Here is a 26,275-nt window from a genome sequence, read left to right as displayed (position 1 = left end):
GAGGAACACATACACACACAGTATGCAGAGGAACACATACACACACAGTATGCAGAGAAACACATACACACACAGCATGCAGAGGAACACACACACACACAGTATGCAGAGGAACACACACACACACAGCATGCAGAGGAACACGTATACATATTGTATGCACATATACAGGGGTTGGACAATGAAACTGAAACACCTGGTTTTAGAACACAATAATGTATTGTAGCATGATATTGCAGCCCAAACCATCACTGATCCACCCTCGTGCTTCACTCTGGGCACGCAACAGACCAGGCGGTGAGCCTCTTTAGGGCCTCTCCTCACCGTAACTCTTCCCGATGTGGGAAAGACAGTGGAGGTGGACTCATCAGAGAACAATACATGTTTCACAAGATGGTGTGACGGCATCGTTGAAACCAACGTTTGGCATTGGCACGAGTGACTAAAGGTTTGGCTATAGCAGCCCGACCATGAATATTGACCCTGTAGAGCTCCCGTCGAACAGTTTTGGTGGAAACAGGAGACTCAAGGGGCACATTTTATTCAGTGAGTTCGGCTGTAGTTTTTATGTTTTTTAGACACCATCCTGGTTAGTACCCGGACATCCTTTTCCGCCTGCTTCCTCTTGCGTCCACAGTTACTCCTGTTGGATGTGGTTCGTCCTTTGTGTTAGTATGCCGACATTACCCTGGATACTGTGGCTCTCAACACACCACAAAGACTTGCTGTCCTGGTCACAGATGGGCCAACGAGACAAGCACCAACAATTTGTCCTCTTTTGACCTCTGATATGTCTCCCATTCTGTTGTGTGGATTGCAACATTTTACGTACAGCTGTGCTATTGCTCTGCTCATTCAACTTTCACACCCTACGCTTACTGACGGAATGTGAAATCAATGAAGGTTGGCCACCAGGCCACACATATATACGTAGGTCAAGTCAAGTTTATTTATATAGCACATTTCATATGGCATACATAGACACAATGTGCTTTGAGTGGAGAGATGACATTAAATTATCTAAAATAAACACACATTTAGCAAAAGAAAAAAGAAATACAAAATATATATATGTATATACATGAAAATAAAAACAATAAAATTAAGTGTTAAAAACAAAGACCTATAGTCATGAATTCAAAGTTTTAATCCCCTCTTTAAAAGAGAGCACTGATTGCGATGACCTTAACTCCAATTGAAACCTCAAACACTATTTTGGCCAGTGTTTCAGTTTCATGTCCTAACCCCTGTAGTACACACACACTATGCAGTGTGTCACATACACATACAGTATGGACATATGCACAAACACATATATAGTGGAAAGCAAGCCTGACACTGGATCTGAAGACAAAGCAACATCCTTGAACAATACATTCCCACTGTCTCAGCACAGCACTCACATGTTTACCGTAAAAGAGTGATAACATGAATCCTGCTCAAACTCACAGCGGTTCAGGAAGGCATCAATGTTCTTGTTCTTACGCAGCGCAGGGTAATCCAGATCCAATGCCAGTGCATTCACAGAGTCCTGAGAAGACAAGTAGGAGTAATCAGCTTATAACACAATTCATATGTAACACATTGCCCACATTCATTTATTTATTCATTCTGGTTTTAAGTAACCATACAATAGACTGTGTGGTCCCTGGGTGTCCATGAACCCATGAAGTTGGTGTTCGTGGCACTTTGCTCTACCAGTTGAGCAGCAGGAACACTTTCATAGATGCAGTTGCCACTATTACCATATACCATTCAGTACAAGAAAACATCTAGTACAATAGTAGTTTGTATGTATATTAAAATGTGTAATTTCTGTTCATTCTGTGTTTTTGTGTTATTGTTATGTGTTATGTAGTACCTAGTTGCAAACATAACCTCATGTTTATGCATGTACACAGTGAACATTTGCTAAAACTCAGTGTAGCTAAATGTTTAGCAAATATGCTTCTAAATAATTTTCTGGAATATGAATACTAGATGGCGTTGACTTTTTTGGAAATATACTACATAACTGTGTGAGAAAACTAAATTGTCTCCAGAGCTGGGTAATCACTAATTGGAATTTCAGCATATTTAATCTCTATTGACCAATCAGAGAGCCGGTCATTTTGCATGTCTTCAACATACTGAAAAGAGATGGGTTAGATTGCAACAGTGGGTTAGTATGTGAGAGGTTAGCAAGAAATAGCAACTTTATTAGTCGGCTAACACCATAGCATAGGTTTCCTTTGCACACACACAAACAAACACACACACATACACACAAACACACACACACATATAGATGTTGTACACGACTAGTTGCATGGGCAAACAGGAAGTCCACACAGAGTGTGTGTGTGTGTGTGTGTGTGTGTGTGTGTGTGTGTGCGGTGGGTTTTATCGCTGAGCTCAATAGCAGGACGTGACCTCAGCTTCCTGCATGTGTGTGTGTGTGTGTGTGTGTGTGTGTGTGTGTGTGTGTGTGTGTGTCTAAAGGGAAGGGGGAAAAGGCAACAAGGAGCCCTTATATAGCTAGTTAATTCTTACTCTTTGAAAAAGCCCCTGTCCGAAGTTTCTAAGAGTCACAGGCACTTGTGGGAATACCCACATGCTTTTATTACATGTTGTGCCTGCATTCGTGACTTACGCCATGCTGTCGTACATCAACATAGGAAACTGCCAATGCTCTCCTATGGGATACACTGCAAATCTGCTGACTGCATTTTTGTCTGTAAAGCTGATGTAGGCAGAAATAAAGACTTAATCTAAATGATACTTAATCTTAACTTAATTTAATTTAATACAAATTTAAACTTAATCATAGAAAAAACAGAGAGTAGCAAATGTCTGGGAATCTCATGCTGTGGCCGAAGTTCCAATACACCTTTCTCTATATTAACCAATCAGAACACTGCTAGAGAGACAGACATCCCTGCCGACCAATTATTTGCCATATACATAGCACATTCATTGGAGGAGGTGGGCTCTTATGCTGTCTGAGTCTTGTAAGCGTTCACACGAAATGTTAACATCCTATAGGACCATTGGGCTAATGCTTCCATCAAGAACACACCATCATTACAGGTACATTCTGCTTCCATCAAGAACTCACCATCATTACAGGTACATTCTGCTTCCATCAAGAACACAGCATCATTACAGGTACATTCTGCTTCCATCAAGAACTCACCATCATTACAGGTACATTCTGCTTCCTCACAGAATGAGGCATGGCACTAGAACTATACACACACTGGGTTAAATCTACAGAGACTGTGAGTACTGATAAATATATACCTTATTTGCCAATGTATACTTTGCGCCATTACTGACAGATGGGGCTTCAGTGATGTCACTACCTGGGGCTAATTGGTAAAAGCACACCTGCCATGGTACACATATAGGTTAGGCCTTCTGCAGGAGCAGAGGCCTATTGTCTCCCCCGCGGTATTGCTGTCACATGTGTGTCCTGGGGGAAACCCGTGGCAGTTGGACCCCTATTTACATTGCTTTTGGATTTGCACCACTAAATTAAGAAAACTTGGAACTACAAACAGACCAACGCTCGGGCTGGTCCAGGACCAGTTGTAGAGAGTCACTGGGCACGGAGTGCGACCAAGCCACCAGGTGAGTGACCACCCTCTGAGGCTGCCACCAACGCTGACACGCACACTCATCTACACACAGTAGGTCCCACTTCGAGTACTTACACCACGTAGGGCCGGTGTGTAGGACATTTACATTTACATTTACATTTAGTCATTTAGCAGACGCTTTTGTCCAAAGCGACGTACAATGGAGAGAACAGTCAAGCTAAGAGCAATAAAGAACATGGTGTAACAATAAATACTACTTTACATAAGAATTAGAAAAACGACCTAGAAAGGAAAAAGAAGTGCAGGAATGTAACTGCTGAAGTGCAAGTTAAGCGCTAGTCAAGGTGCCAGTTAGGAAGGGAGGTGCTCTCTGAAGAGTTGGGTCTTCAAAAGCTTCTTGAAGGTAGAGAGGGACGCCCCTGCTCTGGTAGTACTAGGCAGTTCGTTCCACCAACGTGGAACTACAAATGAGAATAGTCTGGATTGCCGTGCTTGCACAGACGGCAGTGCCAAACGACACTCACTAGACGAGCGCAGCGTCCTGGGTGTGACAGCGGCTAGAAGCATTTTTAAATGAGTGTGCAAGGACACTCAAGCGTGTGTGTGTGCGTGTGTGTGTGTGTGAATCCCGAGTCACTTCTTCACAGCCTTCTTTAGAATCTGTCTAGAATCTTCAGGGCATGCACACACACACACACACACACACACACACACATACACAAACACAACAACAAACCCAAGACCTTGACAGGCAGCTGTGGTGTGTGTTGCTTTGGGCTGTTTTGGGAGGAGTGCTGTGTTTTTGTCCTGACTGTGAGATCGAGATCTAGAACCACCTTGACATTGCAGTTAATCAGATTTATTCTCAACTGTTTGTTTCGAAAGCCTTTAAATCTGTGTTCCTTCTGCTGGGGAGAAGGGAAGATGGACAGTGAAGGTGAGAACCAAGACTTGTTTATGGTAATCATCTTCACAAGCCTACACCCAGCTAGTAGTCTACTGTGGCTATTTCCAGAACGGTTGTGTGAGATAGTATTCTCTGAGCTTTGGGAGAGCTTACAAGAATAGGGAATATAAAAATAAATATGTTCACACCCTGGGACACACCAAGCCCTTAAAATATCTTTAAATATACCTATGACCATCGCTGCCTACATCCACGCAACTCCCTTTCATGTGTATTGAAAAATAAAGGTACAGTCTGAAGGATTTAGGGCAATCTAAGAAATGGACTATAGTATTCATAATTATCTTTTCATTATTGTATAATCACCTGTAACTACAAATCACTGTTTTTTCGTGAGCTTGGAATGAGCCCTTCGTATCTCCATAGGGAGCGGGTCCTCATCCACGGAGTCCGCCATGTTGCGCTGCCATGTTTCTACAGTAGCCCAGAACGGCCAAGCCAAAACACTGGCACTAGAGAGGGCCTTTCGTGTTTTATGGTGTTCAGTTGGTTGTAGTCTGAAACCTTTTTAATCATAAATTAACCCATGCATGAATCTACTAAATATCCCTTTTGAAAATCTAGGTGTAAAAATCAAATGTATGTTTCTGGTATCATGGTGTCTCATAAAGTATACAGTATTACTGAGTCACATTTTAATATACATGCAAATCAATGAGGTAAATTAGTTACCAGAATACCTTTCCCTTTTAAGGCAAAAGGTGTTAAGCCAACATGACTCTCTCTCTGTCACAGACTCACACACACACACACACACACACACACACACACACACAGGAAAAGCCTGCTTATCCTGTCCTCAAATTCTTCTCAAGCTGAGCAATGAGCATCACAGAGACAAGTGGGTTATTAGAAATTAGAACAGGGGAGTTCCCTTCAGACACGTTCATGCACAAACACACACACACAAGCACCCACCCACCCACACATCTAACACTAAAAACAGGGCAGCCAGGCACATTCCTGAGGATCAGGGTGTGTCTGAGGATTTTATCAAAACAAACACCCCCCTAGATGACTTCAGTCGCAGCGTAGGCATCGCCCTGGCAATACTTTGTCGGAATGGCGGCAAAAAGGTCAAAGGTTATGTATGACCTGAGACAAAAAAGGCGCTGCATGGGTGTGTCTGTCGGTTTGTGTGTGTGTATGCGTTTGTGTGAGACTGAGTCTATATATGTGTGTGTGTGTGTGTGTTTGTGTGCTTCTGAGTGCCAAACACTCAAAGGCTCTTCACCATGAAGAATCCCACTGAACAGAACACACCTCTCTGCACACATTCTCTACTCCACACAACTCCAACTCCTATGGAACCTGTGAGAATATGCCATAGCCACATTCCCACACAGACTGACAGCAAAAAGATGTAAAGCAAGTTTCACAAGCCTCTTGAAAACCAGGACGCATCACGCCTCTCAGGCCAAGCAGGCAGAACACAGATGTCTAAAGCATAACATTCATTCCAAGCTGTCTGAGTGTGTGTCTATGCAGTCTTTTCCCTTTCATACAGGTTTTCAACTTTTTTATTGTCAATTTAATTCCTTTGACTGGACTGAACGCACTTTGGGTCAACTAAAATACGCTATATGAATAGAAGTGACCAGTTAGGACACTGCGGTGTTGCTGTATGTCTATTCAGCAGGCACTGTGCTCTGGGTTTGACCCGTCTGAGTCGGCTGGATTAATTCAGGGTCAAAGGTGGAGTGGTTCAGGTTCAGAGAGAAGTCAGCCCGTCCTACCTCACTCCTCAGTAATGTCTGCTGTCTGAAGAAATTAGTTAATTATTTCAGTAAGGCCAGTAAACTCCGAATGGATCTCTCTCCCCTTTTCCTGAATTGGGTCCTGAATGATGTGTGAAGTGAATCCAAGTGAATGACGATCCTGATGGATCCCCAACTATACTAAATGCAAAGGGAGCTTCTAAATGACCAGGGCTGTGATGAAGAAATTAAAATGTTTACAGTACTTATTACATTTTAAACAGGGTAACTAGAAATATGTAAGCTATTACATTTACATTGACCTTCCCAATCCTATAAATGACAACTGAAAACTATGAGGTCCCCACCAACCTCGCCAAATATAGGCTTCACTCTTCAGTCCTCTTTAAAGAACGCTGACAGCGACACAAATCAGTTACACAGGTGGACAGGTGCGAAGGGTTAACCACAAGAGCCAATCTAGCTCGTGAGTCTAATGAGAGAGCGCCCAAATCTGACCAGTCCCGCTACAAGCGCCTTGTGTTGCGCCAGCTGCGCGCGCGCGTTAATGGTTTAGGATGACAGCTCTTACATCGCTCATATGCTAACGACATAACGTCACTCTCCTGTCACAGAGAAGGGACCTAAGAATGATTTTTTTCTGTGAGGAAGGCACATCTGAACTAGTGGAACACATGCCGTGTTTTCCTTCTTGGGCAGTTAACTTACCAGTAAACTCTCCAAGTTTATCGCCGACTTTGGGTCTTTGATCATGGCCTCCAGCTTCCGCAGCCGGTTCTCTAGGCGCCGTTCCGCTCCGCTCGACATAATGACGGGCTAGGCAGAGACCAGTCCACGGGAACATGTGACGGCAAGCCCGGCAGCCCGATAACCGCACTCTCATACACACACTTCCCCTCTGTCTCTTTTGTTCCCAGTACCTGTCTGCCAATGGAACCTACTCCTGCTGCACTTCTCCAGGCAAGCGTCGAACGAGGTATCTTAGAGAACGATTCCTTCTTAACACAACTTTTGTGTTGTTGTTTTTTCCACTTCTCTCAGATGTATTAGTTTTGATTACTCGGCGGGAGTTAAAGAATATCCTTTGCTTTCAGAACCAAGCTTCTCAATGCGTCCTCCCCATTGACGAGTTTACCGTCCTGTTTAAGAAAGTTTCAAATCCCTGGCGAGTTTGTTATCTGGAGCAATCTTTCAGTGTGCGGCGACAGGCTCCTGGAGGTTTATCAGCGCTTGCGCGTAACTTGCGTGGTCATCCAGTCTGCCGGAGCGTCGCTTCACCCTGTCCACTCCTGATAACTTCTATGAACTCTCCAGTCTCGCGCTCTCTGTCGCCCCCACTCTCTCACCCTTTCCTCCCCTCCTCCTCGCCTCCCCTGTGGAACAGGAATTCCTCCGTTCTTATCTCAGCCATCGCTTTTACCGACAGCGCGTGCTGTATTTCTGGAACGCTGATGCGTCGCCTTGCAAACGAGCTTGGCCTGCCCTGCGGCGACCATTAAGCGCTCTAAATATAACTCATCACGCCTAGGACGGTGATATACGTTACCCGCAATAGCCTTCATGTTCAATGCCTCATGAAAATACACAGATTCCACTATGGTAGATGATAGACATGAAACAGGCTGCAGACGTCTGTGTCATATGCCCACTTGACAGTGACAGATTTCTAAAGTGGAGAAATTACTTATTTCAGGCAATCTCACTTATTCCATGATGATAGTGAACACCTCTCTGTCCTGTATGGGAATTAATTTACGGTAATTCAATTGAATTCTAATTAACTAAAGACTATTGGGAAGGCAGTTATTCTTTGCCGAAGGTGCTCTGTGTTGGATACTGCTGCAATAATACAATCAAGGCTACACTGTTGTATTCCTGTTCCTCCTACACAATCTCTCTCTCTCTGTGTGTGTGTGTGTGTGTGTGTGTGTGTGTGTGTGTGTGTGTGTGTGTGTGTGTGTGTGTGTGCATTGTAATTGTTTAGTGTCTGGTGACATCAGACTGGGAGTGCACCTTCACTTGTCCACTTACGTTTTAAGTAATTATTTTCAAAGTACTCTCCAGCAACTCTTTCTCTCTCTCTCTCTCTCTCTCTCTCTCTCTCTCTCTCTCTCTCTCACACACAAACACACACAGCAGTGTGTTTGCTTCTCTCCTGAAGCACTGATTATGCTATCAGGGTGAAGGTCACACACACACACACACACACACTATTGTGTCATACACTTCTCTCTCAACAGCTAGGCCATGTTTTCTCAAGTCTATTCCCTACACTTCCTATCTGAGGAATTCTGAGGAAATAAGTAAACATAAGCACTGGGAAATCCCCTTATCACCTTACGGTAAGAGACACACAGGAAAGTAACATTAGAAATGTGTTGTTGATTCATTTGTTGAAAATTACATTTCCCTACTCATATAGTTTCATACTGCACTGAAAAATCCTGTTGCAGTTTGGTGTGTGTGTGTGTGTGTGTGAGTGTGAATGAAAGTGAGAAGGGGTACATTTATATCATGTAACTGTTGCTGTTTAATGGACCCACCTTTGATATAGCATTGACCTCTGATAACTGAGGTCATTGCTATGGCAGCACATACTGTATGCAGACTGGCATATGCTATCATTGTAATATCCTGTATGCAAACAGTGACTTAAAATAAAGGAACTAGTGTGTGTGTGTGTGTGTGTGTGTGTGTGTGTGTGTGTGTGTGTGTGAAATAGATAGATCAATATATCAATATACCAAACAGTCCAAGACAGTCAGATATTTTGTGTCTGAGCTTGCCTGTGTGCAGCAGAGCCAGATATTTGTGTGTGTGTGTGTGTGTGTGTGTTTACACTTTGGGGAAGCCTCTGCATGACACTCACAAAGACACATTGACACATCATCTCTTATTTGCTCTCTGTCACCATAAACAGCCCTTAGATGATGATATCATTGCATAATCAGTGCCAGTGATGGTGTTGCTGGCATACTCTGAGACAATTCTGTCTGAGGAAAACACCAGCAGACATGACTGTCAGCTCTCTTAATAGCACTGACTCACTCTGGCACCACATGCCTCTGAGGACATTAGTGGACGCGAGGACATGTTAGGAAGTAATGTTTGTGTCTTTGTAAATACAAACAGTTTATGTAAACAAAAAGGTACATCTGTAAATAACACAGCAATGACAATACACCCAAACTAGTCACAAAGAGATTTATATTTTTTATCAAACTCTCAAATTACATAAATTGATGCCTGGTGTGGTTATTTAACGTTGATGGTCCACATTGTGTATTATACTAATGCTGCCATCTACTGGACAGGACTGGAAACAACAAATGAACCCTGTTGAGAATAATAACTGTAGGCACTGTAATACTGTAATAAAATGTGTCAAGAGTGCTTTCAAGTTAAATCAGTGTGTGTGTGTTTTATTTAGTCTTTTCAGGATGTGGAAAGATGATAAGTGGAGAAAAAAAAGTTTGTGTTTCTGTAACAGAAAAAGACAAATTTCTCTGAAGATCCTTGTGAAGATGTGTGTGTGTGTGTGTGTGTGTGTGTGTGTGTGTGTGTGTGTGTGTGAGTGTGTGTGTGTGTATGTGTAACTCAGTCACTGGACACATGATGTCTCAAAGAGAAGGGTTTGTCTTCCATTAAGAACCAAGGGGGTTCCAAAAGGGGCGTGGCTTGGCTACTTCACTGTTGATTGGCTTAGACAGTATGAGTGGTCCTCAGTCAATGGCACCGATAACCCTGTGATAGAGGAAAATTACATTAGTTTAAGACACTCACACATCATCACCACCCATCAGCACAAACACACACCCACACACTGATAGCCATTCGATAGAGGAGAAATTGCCTTTGCCTTTGTTTAATTCACACAGGAAGGACACATTACATCACCAGAGTTAAATATGGAAACAGTTCAGTCAAACTGACAACTCCAATCTGTGGACACTCACAAGGCAGACAGTCACAAACAACTAACTATACACACAAGCACACACACACACACACACACACACAACATCTAGACACCTACCAACACACACACACACACACACATTTGAAGTCACAACACTAAGGCACTCACACACACATGAACCCACACAGACAGGACACACACACCACACAGACACACAATCAGGGTTGGGCAGAATACTGGCATGTCAGCTATTGTCCATACTGAACCTCTGCCATGCTATGCTCATTCCTTACCTGCTAAAATATTTCTTACGTCATTCAGTTGTTTGCTGCTGGCCTTATGTAGCCTATGACACAGGAACGCATTGCCATTCAATGGGAAACACTGGACTACTCAGGTCGTGTAAACCTTTTTATTTTTTACTCAATGCTGTCATTACCAGGGCAGCTGTGGCTACTGATGTAGCTTACCACTACCGGTATGACTGTGTATGAATGACTACTGGACTCTGGACTCTGTAAAGCGACTTCGGGTATTTAGAGAAGCGCTATATAAGATTTAATGATTATTATTATTATTATTACCTCCAACCTTCGCCTCAAAAGAGGGGAAACAACAAAGACAAGTAGAATCTCAGAAAAGGTGGGGTTGATGTTTTTGTTTTGGCTCGGTGTACAGGCCCGATGTTATGAGCGAGGTGTTTTGTCGACTAAATATTACACACGCCTTCCTCTCATCGTCTCATTTATATTCCTGCAGCAAACTGCGGTCCTCGTTGCAATACGTGGAATGGATTATAAAATACTGTTGCATTACTTTTCTCATTGTGTGGTGAAGAGAAATTCACCTCCTCCTCAAATGTCCTATTGTTCTTTGGTAGGTTCACAGACAGACCTATCTGTTGGTAGACGACGGGTGGAAGGGTAGATTATCAGTATACCCGGAAGTATCTACATATACAGTAGCTTGGTCATGTCCTTTTGATGGCCTCCTCAGTATTCCCATGAATTCAAATTTCTGGGAATTTCCACCACCACATTCCATGGCATAGATAACTACAAAACATCATGTGGGGTGAAGGAAGAATGATACTGAGAGTATTTGAATAAGAGTGTGTGTGTGTGTGTTTTCCTGTATAAACAAATCTTATCCCGATGTCCATTGTTCTTTTCTTTTGTCGTGTGTGTGTGGAGGCTAATGATTAATATTGTGGTTGTCTGACCTAGTTTGTGTGTACATGGGAGAGAGAGGTAGAAACCCAGAGCGGTGTCCCTCAGTTCATGCGGGTAGATCTCAAGTTACACTGAGCCATATAATCCATCAGCCAGTGACTGAACTCCACTATTTCCAGAGAGACAGACAGAGGGAATTTGAGGGAGAAAAGGAGGGAAAGAAGCAGAAGAGAGTGAGAAAGAGAGAGAGAGTGAGTGAGGGCAGGAGGAGAGAGAGAAAGAGAGAGTGAGTGAGGGCAGGGAGAGAGAGAGAGAGAGTGTGTGTGTTGGGGGGGGGGGGGGCATCTGTAACCCCATATATCTTACATAGATTCGTCATTATTCTAACCATTTATGGGATACGTCCAAAAACACACCACTCATTGTGTCTCAGTACATGTCTATGGCCCTTGTGAGATTGAAGCGCTTGTTGTTAACCTCAACCCTTTGAAAGGCACACTGCTAACTGAACTAGACACCATGGCTATTTCCCTGTAGGAGATACTGTATGATAGCTGGGGTCGGAGAACTGACACAAACCACCTGTGTGATACCTCAGCACACATGAGCTCTACTGAAGTCACAAAATCCAGCTAGGGCTATCCGTAGCCTACAGCATGATACAGCATAATAGTGTCTCTCTTGTTTATTCAACACACACACACACATACACACACACACACACACACACACACACACACACACACACACACACACACACACACATATATAAATGTAGGCTATCTGATAAGTCAACCCATAGCGCCACATAGTCTGCTCAATCGCATTATTGTCATGGTAACCTGAGAAAACACAGCATCACATCCAAAACATCTCTGGCACTAGCATCTAAGATTCACTTGAACCACATGTGCACACAGACACACACACACACACACTCACACACACACACACACACACACACACACACACACACACACACACACTCATACCTTTCTATGAGTTCTGGTCTCTGATCTGTAGACAGCATTTCTTCTCCTCCGGTTTCTCCTCCGAGTGCTCCTGCAGTGATTGTGTGTGTGACTCCATCTGTGTGTGGTCACGCTTCAGTGTGTGTGTGTGTTTGGCAGGAGTGTGTTCAGCGTGTGTGTGTTCTTCGTCCTCTGAAGGAGACTCCTCCTCAGCTCCCCTCGAGCCATCTGATTTGTGCGCCTGGCTGTCAGTCAATTCATGGCACTGCCCATTCCAGACGCAGTTCTCTTTAAGTTCCTCAGATTGACTTTCAGAGGACTCAAGGGGTGGGGACAGTTTGTGGGAGGAGTCTGTTGGCATGACAACAGTTTGACTGACAGCACAGATAGCCGCCCTTGGCACTGTTGGCAAGTGTGTATATGAGCTGTTGGTGTGTGTAATGTGTGGTGACTGTGAAAGATGTTTTTGATCGGCAAGTCCCTGCACAGCAGACGTAGTGTGTGCAGATGCACTGTGTGTGAGGGCTGTCTGTGCTGTGTGTGTGAGGTGTATGACGTGAGTGTGTGGGGAGAGTGTGTGGCGTTTCAGCAGCGTGGCGTTGTTGGCGTTGTGGGCACAGGTGTGTTCGGCCCGAGCTCCAGTCAGACTCGTCAGCCGTCTCTTTCTCCCCGGCTCCTCCGTGGGCTTCAGTCTCCGCAGTCACTGGAGGGATCAGAGTCAAGCTCTGAATGACCTCCCTCTCTCTCCACCTCTCCCTCCATTCTTCTCTCTGTCTGTTCATCATTGGGTTCTTGTCATGTACTTTATTGTCGTCGTCCTCCTCCTCCACTTCTGTCTCTCTCTCTTCCTCCATATCCTCATCATTTTCTTCCTCTTCCTCTTCCTCAGTATTGGAGCGCGCGCTGTGGGCTACTGCTGCTGCCTGAGCCTGAGTGTGTGTGTGCGGTGAGGACGGGTTCTCTGCTTTAACACACACTCCCGTGAGCGTTATGTCTCCTTGGTCGGCCAGAGGTGCATGAGCCTGGCCACCCGTCGCTGGTGACGTGTGCGATGGTGTGTGTGCCTCCACTGGCACCAGCAGTGGGAAAGGTATCGGCACGGGAACCGGCAGAGGGATAAATATGGGATAGGGCACGATGATGGTGTTTTGAGGGAAAGGCGGAGGGAGAGAGGGCATGGGGAGGACGTATTGGGGCGCGTGGGGGTGGGTGGGCATGTGGGACCCCACCGGGGGGCAGCCTGGGGGGAAGTGCATCATGGGAGCGCCAGGGAAAGGGGGCATGAGGAAGGGTGGGATGACGGGGGGTGGGCGCACGTGTGCCAGCCGGAGAGAGGAATGTGTTTGAGTGGCAGCGAGTGTTTGTGAGGGAGAGCGTGTGTGTGAGGGTGGAGGGGGTGTGTGTGATGGCAGTGTGTGTGGCGTGTGGGGGTGAATGATCAGGGGTGAGGGCAGGGGTCGGAGTAAGGAGGGGCACTGAGGTTGGGGAGGTGGTGGGGGCGGTGCTGTTACCCTGGTGATGGTGAACCTCTCCTGGCTGGGCGAAGAGAGGGGAGGAAGAGAGGAAGAGGAGGAGATGGATGAGTGGCACAGACTCGTTCTTTGGCACACGCTGATTGGCTCAGATGCTGCTGCTGCTGCTGCTGCTGCTGATGATGATGATGATGACGCAGGAGGGTTTTTTGGCAAGTGCATCGGTTTCAGGGCACTTGTCCAGGATGCTGGGGTGAGGAGAGGTGACCTGGGTGACCTGGGTGACCCCTCCTTGACCTTTGACTCCTTGACTTCTGCGGCGTGGTCCTCGGTGGACTGCCTGGCGGTGAGCGCGGCTCGGGCCTCTCGGTAGAAGACGTCTATCTTGTACTGGTTCACACACTCGGAGCTGCAGAAATGAAGACGCTCATCCCCCGTCCCCGTGGCCAGGGACTCGTGCGTAGGCTGCAGCCGTTTGCACCAATCACAAACCTGTGTGAAACAATAGGTTGGCATGACGACACCATCTACTAGATTTACACCAATACTAGCTAGATCGCTGAATGTGTCCCTAAACACATGAATGATCACTTTTCACATCAACACAGAATACAGAATTTACGTAGGCTTTAGTGCTTGTAAAAGAAGAAGCTTTAATGGTTCTATTTAGAGGAATGTTTTTAGAGGACAATTTTAAATCCTTTTTAGCTTTGCAAAACATAAGTTACCTTTTCTTTTGAAGGAAAGACAGTTTAAATCAAACCCATGCATATTTAATGACTACATAGGCTATTTAAAAGCACTGTATAGTAAGGTATTTCAAAATATAGCAGAGTGCATTGCCTTTTATTTCTTTTGGCAATAAAACATTTGTGATTATTTCTGTGCGAGTTCCTGAGAAAAATAAACAACTCTGCCTTGAGACATCTCATCCTGTTGCTCATTACTGTGTTCCGACAGGTGTGTGTGAGTGTGTGTGTGTGAGTGTGTGTGTGTGTGTCTTACTTTGTTGTTAGCACTGGTCTTCATTTTGGGGATGGGGAGGCTTTCCTTTTCCTCCTTACCACCGGGAGATTCATCACCATGGCAACTAGAATCATTAGCCTTGCATCACACACACACACACACACACACACAAACATGCGATACATACAACTTTAAGATATTGAAGCTGATAGTAATTATAGTATCAGGTAGCCAAATGTACTAGACCTCCTTGTCCAAAACACAATGGAGCGGGAACACAAATTCAATGGTACTGTTACCAAGTCAAAGAACCATCAGAACCATCACTGACGCTGAAGAAGACAGAGAGTGCTGGTTAACATGGTTCTTCTATAAGGAGAAACATAGGAGACAGTACAGAAAGAGTTCCCAGGTTCAAACACTAACACTCCTCCCCATCTGGTTGGCTCATAACAGAAGATGGCTGAGGTCGGCCTGCTATTGGCTAGACTGATTCAAAGACATGGAGGGACTTCAACTCTCTGACCCTGGAAGAGTAACCTTCTGGATAAGTTTGGGTGTGTTGTGTGTGTGTGTTGTGTGTGTGTGTGTGTGTGTGTGTGTGAGTTTGTGTGGTGTGTGTGTGTGTGTGTGTATGAGTGTGTGCGTGTAAGTGTGTGTGTATGTGTGTCTGTGTGTATGTGTTGTGTGTGTGTGTGTGAGAAGGAAAAGGAGGGGTCAGAGAGTTAGTCCAGATTGCTGTAATATGATCTCAGCCATTCTCAGTACTCCCTTTGCCTGTGGTGTGTTTTGATAGGAAAACTGATCTGACTGGAGTGTGAGACTGAGTGTGTGTGTGTGTGTGTGCCTGAGACTTTGCCGTCGTGCACACACATATGGTTTGCACATGTGCGCGCGTGTGTGGTGTTGGGGGTTCTGCCAGTTTGCCTGTCTAAGATGGGCACCCCTATTATTCTCACACACATATAAACACATACAAGCCGATGGCCCAAAAGTATCTTGTCCTTTTCATTTACACTTTATAAGTGTGTGTGTGTGTGTGTACAGTACCGTATTAATGTAATGTGTTCACATCAAGAAACAAGCTGTTGTGTTTGTCCAACATCATATAAATAAGACTGTTCCAACCAGTCTTAATTCAATGTGTGTTTGTGTGTGTGTGTCTGTTTGTGTCAGTGTGAGTGTGAGTGTGAGTGTTGTGTGTGTGTGTGTGAGTGTGTGTGTGTGTGTGTGTGTGCGTGTGTGTGTGTGTGTGTGTGTGTGTGTGTGTGTGTGGTTGTATTGACCTCTACACTAAAGAGCTTTGGATTTTTTACTATAAAGGTGAAAACAGGATGATTTTCAACAGTAGGACCCTGGCTTGCTTATCTATGATGCACATCTCTGCTGCACATTCATCTGATTTAAATAGACAGACAGATTACGAGAAGAGACTACGCAGAAGAAAACATGGAAGGACGAGGTCAAGGAAGAAAGAAAGTGAAAGCAATACAGGCAGCAAGAGAGAGGAACAGACAGAAACAAAAAGAAAGAAAGAAAGAAAGAAAGAAAAGAAAGAAAAGAAAAGAAAAGGGGACGGAGAGAGGTATCCAAAAGAATGAAGTCCATGAGTGGAGCACTGCTGACCTTGTTGCGTTTAAAGTGGGCCCTGCGACAGGCGAAGAAGCATTTCTCACTGCAGAAACTCTTCAGCTGGAGTCCCATGAGGAGAGAGAAACGACGAACACCCTCCCTCTGACACCACACACACACTATCATCACATTCTGCACCTCCTCTACTGCGAGTGTGTGAGAGAGAGAGTGAGAGGGAGTGGGAAAGGAGAGAGAGAGAGAGGGGTTAGGATGATACTACTCTGACAAACCAAGAGAGATTATGGATGAATGAATGATTGCATAAATCAACGAATAAGCTAAGAGCAAGTGTGTCAGTGACTGAGTGTGTGTGTAATCGACGAGGCATAATGGCATGGTTACCTCCCTGAGTTTGCAAAAGTGTGTGTGTTTGTGTGTGTGTGTCTGTGTGTGTGTGTGTGTGTGTGTGTGTGTTTGTGTGAGTCTGTGTATATCGGGGTGGAGTAAAAGTATCACACACTTGCAGATGGCTTGATCAGAGGAACGATAACGTGTGTGTCCCGAGACTCCCTCTCTTCAGAGGAGGAGGAGGTGGTGGAGGACGTGATGGAGGCCGAGTCAGAGATGGCACAAGCTTTGGCGGCTTCTCTCTCTCCATGTTTCTCGTTCTCCGAGGATGCCCCCTCAACCTGAGCACTTGGCACAGAATTTTCTAGAAGACACAATTCAAATACAAACACCAAACATCATTTTAGCCAGTGGTGACGAATACTTGCGACGAAATGAGTGAAAAATGTAATAGTCTCCATATTACAGTACATCTGTGCAGACTTGTATACTTTGACACAAATACTGCATAGTTTTGCCGTAATCATCTACTGGAGAATGTTGTGAATCATTCACCATTACACCAGCTCTTTCTTTGGAAGATTATTGATGACACATCAACTCTGGTAAAGGCAGAACCTTTATGGCAGAATTCCAATTGGCTCATTGTTATAATTTATGTTAAGTACAGGGAAGTAAAGTGGTCATACGGCATATTTGCACACCAATGCTGGTGTATGTAACATGCCAACACCACTGCTAGTCCATGTAATATGCCAACACCACTGCTGGTCTATACAACATGCCAACACCACTGCTGGTCTATGCAACATGCCAACACTACTACTGCTAGTCCATGTAACATGCCAACACTACTGCTGTGTATGTAACATGCCAACACCACTGCTGTGTATGTAACATGCCAACACCACTGCTGGTCTATGTAACATGCCAACACTACTGCTGTGTATGTAACATGCCAACACCACTGCTGGTCTATGTAACATGCCAACACTACTGCTGTGTATGTAACATGCCAACACCACTGCTGGTCTATGTAACATGCCAACACTACTACTGCTAGTCCATGTAACATGCCAACACCACTGCTGGTCTATGTAACATGCCAACACCACTGCTGTGTATGTAACATGCCAACTCCACTGTTGTGTATGTAACATGCCTACTCCACTGCTGCTAGTCCATGTACCATGCCAACACCACTGCTAGTCCATGTACCATGCCTACTCCACTGCTGCTAGTCCATGTAACATGCAAACTCCTGGGGCAAAATACCCATTCTGGAACAGGTCTGTCCCTGATAAGAACCGGGTCCCTTCAAAAGTTATTCCTTAAATGTGTAGTGGATTAATTCACATTCAAATTGGAAGTTGGCTTTATGGGTATGACTGTTTTACAGTGTAGCTGAGAAAAGCATTTAGTAAAACATTAAAAGCGACATTTATAACACAATAATAACATAATGCCATTAACTGATAAAAATAGAACAGGCTCAAGACCAAATTCAGCAGCTCCTATCTGCATAGTGGATTATCAGTCTTAGCCTAACAGACTGCAAATAGTAATGATATTACCTGACTGTAATAACTGTGTTCCATAGGTGACTCAGCAGAACTAACTTTAGCCTTAACTCCCGTTCATAATCTGAGACTATGCCATCAGTAGCTGTATTTTAGCTGCTATTCCCATCTCTGTTGGCACTGACTCTCTGAGCTACATTCACTATTATCTTTGTCCACAGCGTTACTCATAGGCATTTTTACATCTAGTTGTAACTGCATATTTGTTCAGTGGAGTGATCAGTAGCTGCTGCTCCTCCATCTCCTTTGAGTCCATGTCTGTAGCTGTAGCTATGCTCACTGTTATTTCTGTTTGGTGTTTGTCTCAGCTGTAGTTATGTTTACATCTAGCTACTACAATTGCAGAAGCATATGGTGCTTTTTCCACTGCAGGAACTCAGGTGCTTCCCAGGTGGCACGATACACACACTCCTTCCTGTGTTTATGTCTTGCTGTAGCTTCATAATCTGCAGCTGTGTAATCGTTAGCCATGTTTTGACTATCTAATCCTTCTGTGCATATATAACCTACAGCTTTAGTTACTGTTTGTTCTGTTCAGCTAATTGCTCCTCACGGTCCTCTAGCTGTCCGACAATAAAGGCTCTGTCAATGGAAAGAAGCTGGCTCGGACCAACCCATAAACAATGCTGACCAATCAACGCGTTGTTTTAGGAGCGCAGAAGGGGGGTGTAATTTGATTGGCTGCTGAGCTCAAATATCAATAATCTTCACGGCGGCACGGAGCTCTAGCATTCGCTGATTCCACAGAAGCGGACTCTAGCACACATTTCGTTCTGTTTTTGACTGATCTGGACCCCTCCAGGGCCGGATATGGATATGGTCAGTGTGTTCTGCAGGTTTGTGAGCTGTGCTGTGGGGAGTGCAGTGGTGTGACTAACCTCTCAGCACTGACACGTGGCGCTTGACACAGGGCTTTCTGTTCTCGGCTCCGGAAACTTCTTGCAAGTCCACTTCTTCATAGCCATACCAGCCCAGTAGCTCGTTCATGGTGCTCTCTGCAAAAGACTACACACACACACATACAAACACACACACACACACACACACACACACAGACACATACACACACACACAAACACAGAAATGATGGGGGACATGAGGGCACACAGTTCAGTCTGCTGTATGTATTCTGTGTGTGTGTGTGTGTGTGTGTGTGTGTGTGTGTGTGTACTGCAGAGAGAGATTGGGAAATGTGATCTGTCCTGGTCTGAAATCAGAGCAGATACCCAACACCAGGACACAGACTTCTCGGAAATACCCTCCCTCCCAACCCTTAAAACTCATACAGTGCACAGTCAAACTATTTCTCTCTCTATATATATACATATATATCTTTATCTATCTATCTATATACCTCTTTCTCTCCCTCTTTGTGTCTCTCTTTCTTCTTCTCCCTCCCTTTCTTCTTTCACTCTTTGTGTCCCTCTGTCTCTAGCATTCAAATTTCAAAATGACTTTCTTCTTTTCAATCCCGTTTTCGTCTGTCCCTCTCTTTCTCTCTCTGATCCAAGCTCACACACACCAAAAACACAATATACACTAACATACTCTCCAGGATATCAGACGTCAGGCAGCCTTCTCTCTGTCTAGTGCTCTCTTTTACTCTCCCCTCCGCTATGTCACCGGATCCCTCTCTCCTTCTCTTGTTTCACTCTTTCTACACACACACACACACACACACACACACACACACACACACACACACACACACACACACACACACACACACACACACACACACACACTATTTCTCTCTCTCACACACACAGACAGTCTGGCTATGGAGAGGCCTGGGACTGGTTCTGAGCATTCTTTCATTTTTTTTCTTTCTTTCTTTCTGTCTTTCTTTCTTTCTTTTTTCAGTCATCCCTGTCTCCAACCACAGCTCACTCAAAACAATAAAGGTCTTTAGATTGTTTCTCCAAAGGAATTTGTGTGTGTGTCTGTGTCTGTGTAAATGCATGTGTCTGAGCAAGCATATCTAAGCATCTAAGGGTGTATGCCAAACTTGTGGAGGCATATGTACTGTGTGTTTGAGTGGTTTTGGAAGCAGTACAAATCTGGTAAGGGTCCCTCTGCTCTTTGAGTATAGGCTAGTGTGTGTCTGTGTGTGTGTGTGTGTGTGTGTGTGTGTGTGTGTGTGTGTGTGTGTGTGTGTGTGTGTGTGTGTGTCTGTGTGTGTGTCAGTGCAGTAGTTTATTGCAGGGATTACATCAGAGCTCCCTCCCAGATCACGTTCGGTTCACCCGTTTTGTTTTACCGTTTTCTCATTAAGGCGGGCGGGCGGACGGTTTTCCCCGCTCCGCTCCCACAATGTTGTTTTTGTTTCTTCTTGGCAGTTCATACAAACATCTGCTTTGTGAGGCGGACGGCCGTCTCCCCTAGCCAGAGGGAACGGGGCCAACAACAACAATCGGCGACTCGACCCCAAATCCAGCGAGGGCGATCTTACATCAGGAGGATATATGGTTTCACGTGTTTGGATTAAAATTAGTTAACTTGTAACTCGACCCCCCTTGTGAATATTATGTTCTCCGACTCTACAAGCCTCTCTGTCTAGCGCACTCAAAGAATACATTTCCTTTCTCACGAATACAGACCCCCCCCCCCCAACACACACACACACACACACACGCACACACACACACACACACCCAAAAGAGACCTCGTTGCTTTGGGTCTTTTATGACGAGTTGGGGATATGGCTATGAAAATGTACAGCAGATCAAAAGCTACAGTTGGCCCAGCATTGTACACAGGTATACCTTGTCACATCACTGTCACGTACTATGACCCAGCGCAAACAGCTTGAATAAACTGCATGCTTTTATCGTGTTGAATGAATAAAGAAAGGAAACGACTTATTATTTAAACCAAAGGTTCTTCCTGGGCAGCATGTTAGCGCGCATATGGTAATGTATTCGCAGTTGTCTGTAGACTATCCATTCGTGCCATGAGCAACTTGAAACGCCGAAGGCGCATCGCTGAGATGTTAGGGGAACACCTGGAAGTCTCACCATACCTATTGCCAGCCCAGCTGGACCGTCCTGCGCTCAGAGCTGCCGCTTTGATCTTTGATCCACTCTGACGCAAGTGGATTTTAGGCTTACGAATGCTGCTAGAGAATGAGATTGCTCGAGAACGTTTTCAGAATCCCCCTGGCAAGGCCTAATTTGTGAATACACAAAAAGGACATACTGCAAAGCACACTTCTACTTCATCTTCAAACTCATCAATGGCAAACACTTTCCCATACTTCACACTTTCCCTCCCATTACCGCAAGACCCTTACCTTCATCTCCTGGTTCAGTTCCCGTTTAACGGGGCGCGCGGGTTTCCTGCTGCGCTTGATCTCAGGCGGTCTTCCAGCTTCCATATCGTGCATTGTCTTACAGATGGCACCGCTGACAGGGATTCACGAAAGACCGGGATCCCTCGCGCCCGTCATGGACAAGAGGAGGAAATACTCAGGCGCGCCGTGCAGGACCGTCATTTCTAGTTGTCGACGGCTGTCACAGGAGAGGACCAGTTTGCACGCGGACAGTGTTGAAACGTTCCTGGCCTCTGCTGGGTGCGAGGGAGGAGCGAAACGGTAACCCGACACACGCTCTGGTTTTCCACAATCTCTGCCTACCCGTTTGCACTTCAGCGTGAGGACTTTCATCTGCATGTGTTTGTGTGGGCCTACGCTCTCTCTCTCCCCCTCCCTCTCTCTCTCTGTATGTAAACAGAAATCTTATCCAGCTGCAGGTCTCGGGTTTCGGGCTCCAGTGGGCCCCCGGGACTCATCTGCTCCAGTCAGGCTTAGAGACGGAGAAGGACCCACAGTCTCTCTCTGTCTTTCTCTTTCTGTTTGTCTGTCTGTCTTTCTCTCTCTCTCTCTCTCTCTCTCTCTCTCTCTCTCTCTGTTCAAATCAAATAAGCGTTATAGGCATGTCAGAATCACGTTTTATTGCCTTAGCGTGTCTAATTATACAGATAGCTGGTGTATATAAACTCTCTCTCAATCTCCATTTATATCTGACTCTCTTTCAGCTCTTGCTTGGTCTATTCAAACTATTTGCCAGATCAGCGGAGATCAGTTCTGTTCTTTGGTATTCTTGATTCAGATAAAGACTTTTATTCTATGTGATGTAGTCGTGTTCCTTTCAATCTTGCTGTGAAAACATCGAACCATGTGTTTCAAATATGGTCAAATAAAGTGCATAATTGCTTAATTGGCACTTCTTTGCATTTCAGAAACACCTATGATAGTACTTGCAAATGATGACCTCTAGAGGACGCTACCAATCTATCCACTAAATCTTAATTTGGCGTATATTTCAGGCATTGCCAGTAGATGTCGTGTTCGCACTAATAAGCGCAGCAGGTGTTCAAATTGTAGTGGCCTGCAAATGTTAGTGGAACGCAGCACTTTTGCGCATGCCCCAAAAGTACCAACAAAGTTGACATTAACCCTAGAGGTAAAAACGCATGTCATATCTCCATGAATTGCCATTTAATCACTCTTTTGGTAAAAATCAAATAAAATCGGCCTTTCAAGGCTAGAATACCCAAATGTATTCTTGGTTTATGTGGTATTTCAATAATCAATAGCCTATATACTCACCAGTAGAGCGATCAGAAAAGACACACAAATACTAATTTTCTTAATAATATTAAGACCCTTCGCTTCAATCATTTCGCTTTCTGAGCAATTTACCAAATCTTAAAAACACAGGGGTCATGTCTCGCCAGGAAGGCTCTGATTTACGTCACACCTGTCCGTCATCACCGGCAGTATAAAGGATGAGGGTGCCGTACCGGTGTTGATATCTCATTTGCACAGAGACTGACTGGTGAGTGCGGCTCTTTTTTCACCCCTCTGCAACGGCTAGCCAAATAAAGAGGAGCATCGCAAAATGTCTGGAGTAACTGTCTGCCAACTCGGAGTGTTTCTCCTCTTTCTGTGTTTGTCAGCACAGGTAGGTTACATTTAAAGTCTCTTGAACTTAAACATCTTGAATCATGCTATGGTTTTCCCTCTGTGATTATTGCGTTTTGTTTAAATCGTTGTCCATTTATGTGAGTAGTTGGACTGTTTTGATGGTTTATCTAAAAATTCACCGTGGTTAAAAATCACCTGGTGAGCAACACGTGAGGCTGACCAGGTGAGGGTGAGTAATTTGGGATTGAGTTTGGACTGAAAGCCAACGGCGTAGACGCCCAAACGCGTGGACCGAGGCGGCATCGTAATGTCCACCGTTTCCTAGGTTTCCATGTTCTCCAAACGCGAAATGCATTAATAATTTAAAGCTACTCTATACCTAACTCCGTCCCTCTGAGGTAAAGTTTCTCTCAATGCGGCACAACACCGTAATCCGATATGTCCTATGAATACGCACGAGGAGACCTTTGCACACCATCTCACCCAAAACGCCCGTAGAACGCGGGACTGTTCTCCACCTACAATTTTAAATTGGACCTGGAAGTTGGGGAAGCATCATATTGCACTTGTCAGATTGGTGCTTAATGTGTCGTGTTCACTAAAATGTTTCTCACTGAACTTGTAATGTCTGTTTACATGTTTTACCTTTTACACAGGCAAGGGCTAGGTTTTATAGCTAAGATTGTTTTGTGTGTTGGTGATGTAGTTAGTAAGCTATGCAATCGCAGAGTGGCCTAATGGTTGCTTTAGAATAATGCATGGGCTAGTTTTTGTCTTGAGTCCTATATTTGCGTAGGTGGCTGCTCCCCCTTAAAGTAAAACCAGGTTAACCCAGTTGCCAGTGAGACCAGAAGGCTGGCATAATAACGTATCTCTTTTGTCTCCCTACCACAGGTCGTCGCGCAGACGACACCTACGGAGATGCCGGTGGCTACAACTACCAACTATACTATGACTATGAACGCCTCTGCCGTCACACACAGTTACACCAACGTGACCACGCCTAAATCTGCCGTGAGCCCACTAAACCCAACCGGCGTGTCCCTGCTCCTTATCGTCGCCATGGTTACGTCTATGCTGCAACGTTTCTTGTAATGTCACACTTTCTACGTCCCCGCGCACACCTTTCGTAAAACAGAAGATGCAATATTGTACTGAAACTCAGCTGCAAATTCCTGAAGTTGGTTCATTAAGGTCGACGAAGTTGCTTATAAACGGACTCCGGACTCCCGAATATAAATTGAAGGATCTCTCCCCTGACTTGGACTACGGTCTACACCATAGGGATGGGCGCAAGTCATTTGTTTTGGGCCGGTTTTCAAATGTTTTTGCCGTTTTTGGAAACTGTTGGTAAATGCTTAAAGTTTCGTTTGTTCCAAAGCTGTCAGTCGTGCTTGTGGGGGCTTTTCTGCTGTAAAAAAAAAAAAGGCTGTGAGTGTGCCACTGCTTTACATGTGGGAGGGGCTGAGGGTATGCTTCTTTGTAAACAATAGTTTATATTTTGTACGAAATGCAAAACTTGTTTTAATTGTTAGTTGGATTAAAAGAAGTTGTAATTAGAATGGTCAATAAATGGAAGGAAAAATATTTGTGTCTGGTCTGAGTTGGATGGGTTGGGTTGTAAAGGAAAAGCACCCGTTGGTTAGCTTCAGTATATTTTTCCATGTTCCATCGTAGTGATTGAACTATCAAGGCATAGTCTTTTAGAATCAATTTACTTCAGTATTCATCTAGTCCCCCCCCAAGTCCTTTTATATTTTATGTAGAAGGACCAGGTACTTAACCCTGTTTTAGAATACTGCCGTTTCTACCACAAGCTGTATCTAACCACCTGAATTGACGCTGGAACAGTGCTCTATTCTGAAGAATGTTGTGTTGGTATTTATGTGCTTAAAATGAGTTATCCCTTTACAAAAGTTTACCCCTGGGACCACCTTAATGTGTAAATGTGTCCAGTTGAAGGGGGGCAGCCACCACTCCCCCTCCCACCATCAACAACTGTATGTAGTCTGTGGCTCAGTTTGTCAAAGGCTTTCAAGTTTGGTCTCCTCTCTGTGATGGAAACTGTCCAGCAGTTGCTGAAGATGTAAACTTGGGCTGGCCACAAGGTCTATTGCATAGTGGGCAATGTAGTTTCAGGTGAGTTACCCATGGTAAATGCAAACTAGTCCAAGTCTCTTGTAAGGCTCAACTTTCATTCCACTAAGTGAAGTGTGTGTGTGTGTGTGAGCGCTATGTCTATTAGGTAGATGAACATCCAACAAGTGCCGGTGTGTGTGCTGTCTATATCTTCTGCTTTTTTTTTTTTTCTTCTATGCAACCTAGTGTGCAGGTGTGTAATGCGAAACACCTGCATGAAAAATTCATCATGCTAATCAATGATTAAAGCTTCACATGAGGTGCGCACACACATGGACACACCCACACTCATACCCATGGGGTCTAGAGTGCTGGAGGGAGACGAGGAAATGGTATGGCCTATATTCTGTATCATTTGTGATGTCTGACCCAGCCAACCCATATATAGTACGCTGTCTCCATCTCTAACCTACACACACACACACGCACCTAAATAAGGAGCTTAAACACGCAATTCAGGTGGCTGTGTGTAAACCATGTGAGCGTATCCGACTTCACACAGCCAGCACACTCTGCAGACACCCAGATATTGTCCTTCAGACACCCTGGTTATATTTAGCTGCATGTCACCTCTTTCTCTCTGTCTCCCCATCACTCTGTCTTTTTCTCTCTCACACTCAAACACACACACACACAGAGAGACACAAACAGACAAATGCGTGTGAACACACACAAATGCATGCCCCTACACATATACTTTGACAGTGACATAATGCGTATTTGATGTCTCAATGTCATTAGGGTTATCACAAACACATTTGGAGTGTTTCTGAAAAGCATTTTACTCTCCCAGGTGACCCCACTGATTCACAGACCAGCTGGGTTTTCTCTACCCTGGGCACTTTTCACCATGACTCCAGTACTTTCCATCATCAAAACTGACTGGATGTGGACACACACAAACACTCTCTTTTTCTCTCTCTGCCTAGACACACACACACAC

General features: G+C 44.7%; 2 protein-coding genes and 1 long non-coding RNA gene across 5 annotated transcripts in view; 1 reads left to right on the top strand and 2 right to left on the bottom strand.

Moving 5' to 3' along the window:
- The window catches only part of rock2b (rho-associated, coiled-coil containing protein kinase 2b), a 38,687-nt gene extending 31,096 nt beyond the window's left edge, over window positions 1-7,591 (bottom strand). For all 3 annotated transcript variants that reach the window (XM_031581539.2, XM_031581538.2, XM_031581541.2), the window contains exons 1-2: window positions 6,975-7,591; window positions 1,450-1,531 (exon numbers count right to left, since the gene is read on the bottom strand). In XM_031581539.2, coding sequence (XP_031437399.1) covers window positions 1,450-1,531; window positions 6,975-7,073 — 181 coding nt within the window. In that variant the 5' untranslated portion in view covers window positions 7,074-7,591. The remainder of the gene's footprint in view (window positions 1-1,449; window positions 1,532-6,974) is intronic.
- Window positions 7,592-9,456: 1,865 nt separating this feature from the next.
- LOC116223688 (sine oculis-binding protein homolog B-like) lies at window positions 9,457-22,370 on the bottom strand. Its single transcript, XM_042709937.1, has 7 exons — window positions 21,559-22,370; window positions 19,145-19,271; window positions 16,859-17,050; window positions 16,393-16,544; window positions 14,806-14,904; window positions 12,350-14,292; window positions 9,457-10,010 (listed from the first exon to the last, which is right to left on the bottom strand). Exons 1-6 carry the CDS (start codon window positions 21,649-21,651, stop codon window positions 12,649-12,651), a joined length of 2,307 nt encoding a protein of 768 aa, XP_042565871.1. The 5' UTR covers window positions 21,652-22,370; the 3' UTR covers window positions 9,457-10,010; window positions 12,350-12,648.
- A 613-nt stretch (window positions 22,371-22,983) lies between these two features.
- LOC105901919 lies at window positions 22,984-24,780 on the top strand. Its single transcript, XR_001162459.3, has 2 exons — window positions 22,984-23,230; window positions 24,088-24,780. It is a non-coding gene; the product is annotated as an uncharacterized LOC105901919 (long non-coding RNA).
- The last annotated feature ends 1,495 nt before the right edge of the window (window positions 24,781-26,275 follow it).

The sequence above is a fragment of the Clupea harengus genome, chromosome 15 (genome assembly GCF_900700415.2).
Source record: "Clupea harengus chromosome 15, Ch_v2.0.2, whole genome shotgun sequence".
In the NCBI taxonomy this organism is placed as follows: Eukaryota; Metazoa; Chordata; class Actinopteri; order Clupeiformes; family Clupeidae; genus Clupea; species Clupea harengus.
Note: the sequence above shows the minus strand (reverse complement) of the source record. Positions and strands in the feature narration are given on the sequence as shown.

What these genes read in the sequence shown, in the direction of transcription:
- LOC116223688 (XM_042709937.1), bottom strand. Translation starts at nt 21,651, where the DNA reads ATGCACGATATGGAAGCTGGAAGACCGCCTGAGATCAAGCGCAGCAGG. An exon ending in CCACGTGTCAGTGCTGAGAG is followed by an intron (nt 17,051 to 19,144) that starts GTTAGTCACACC and finishes TGTGTCTTCTAG; the next exon opens with AAAATTCTGTGCCAAGTGCT. An exon ending in AGACCAGTGCTAACAACAAA is followed by an intron (nt 14,293 to 14,805) that starts GTAAGACACACA and finishes TGTTTCACACAG; the next exon opens with GTTTGTGATTGGTGCAAACG.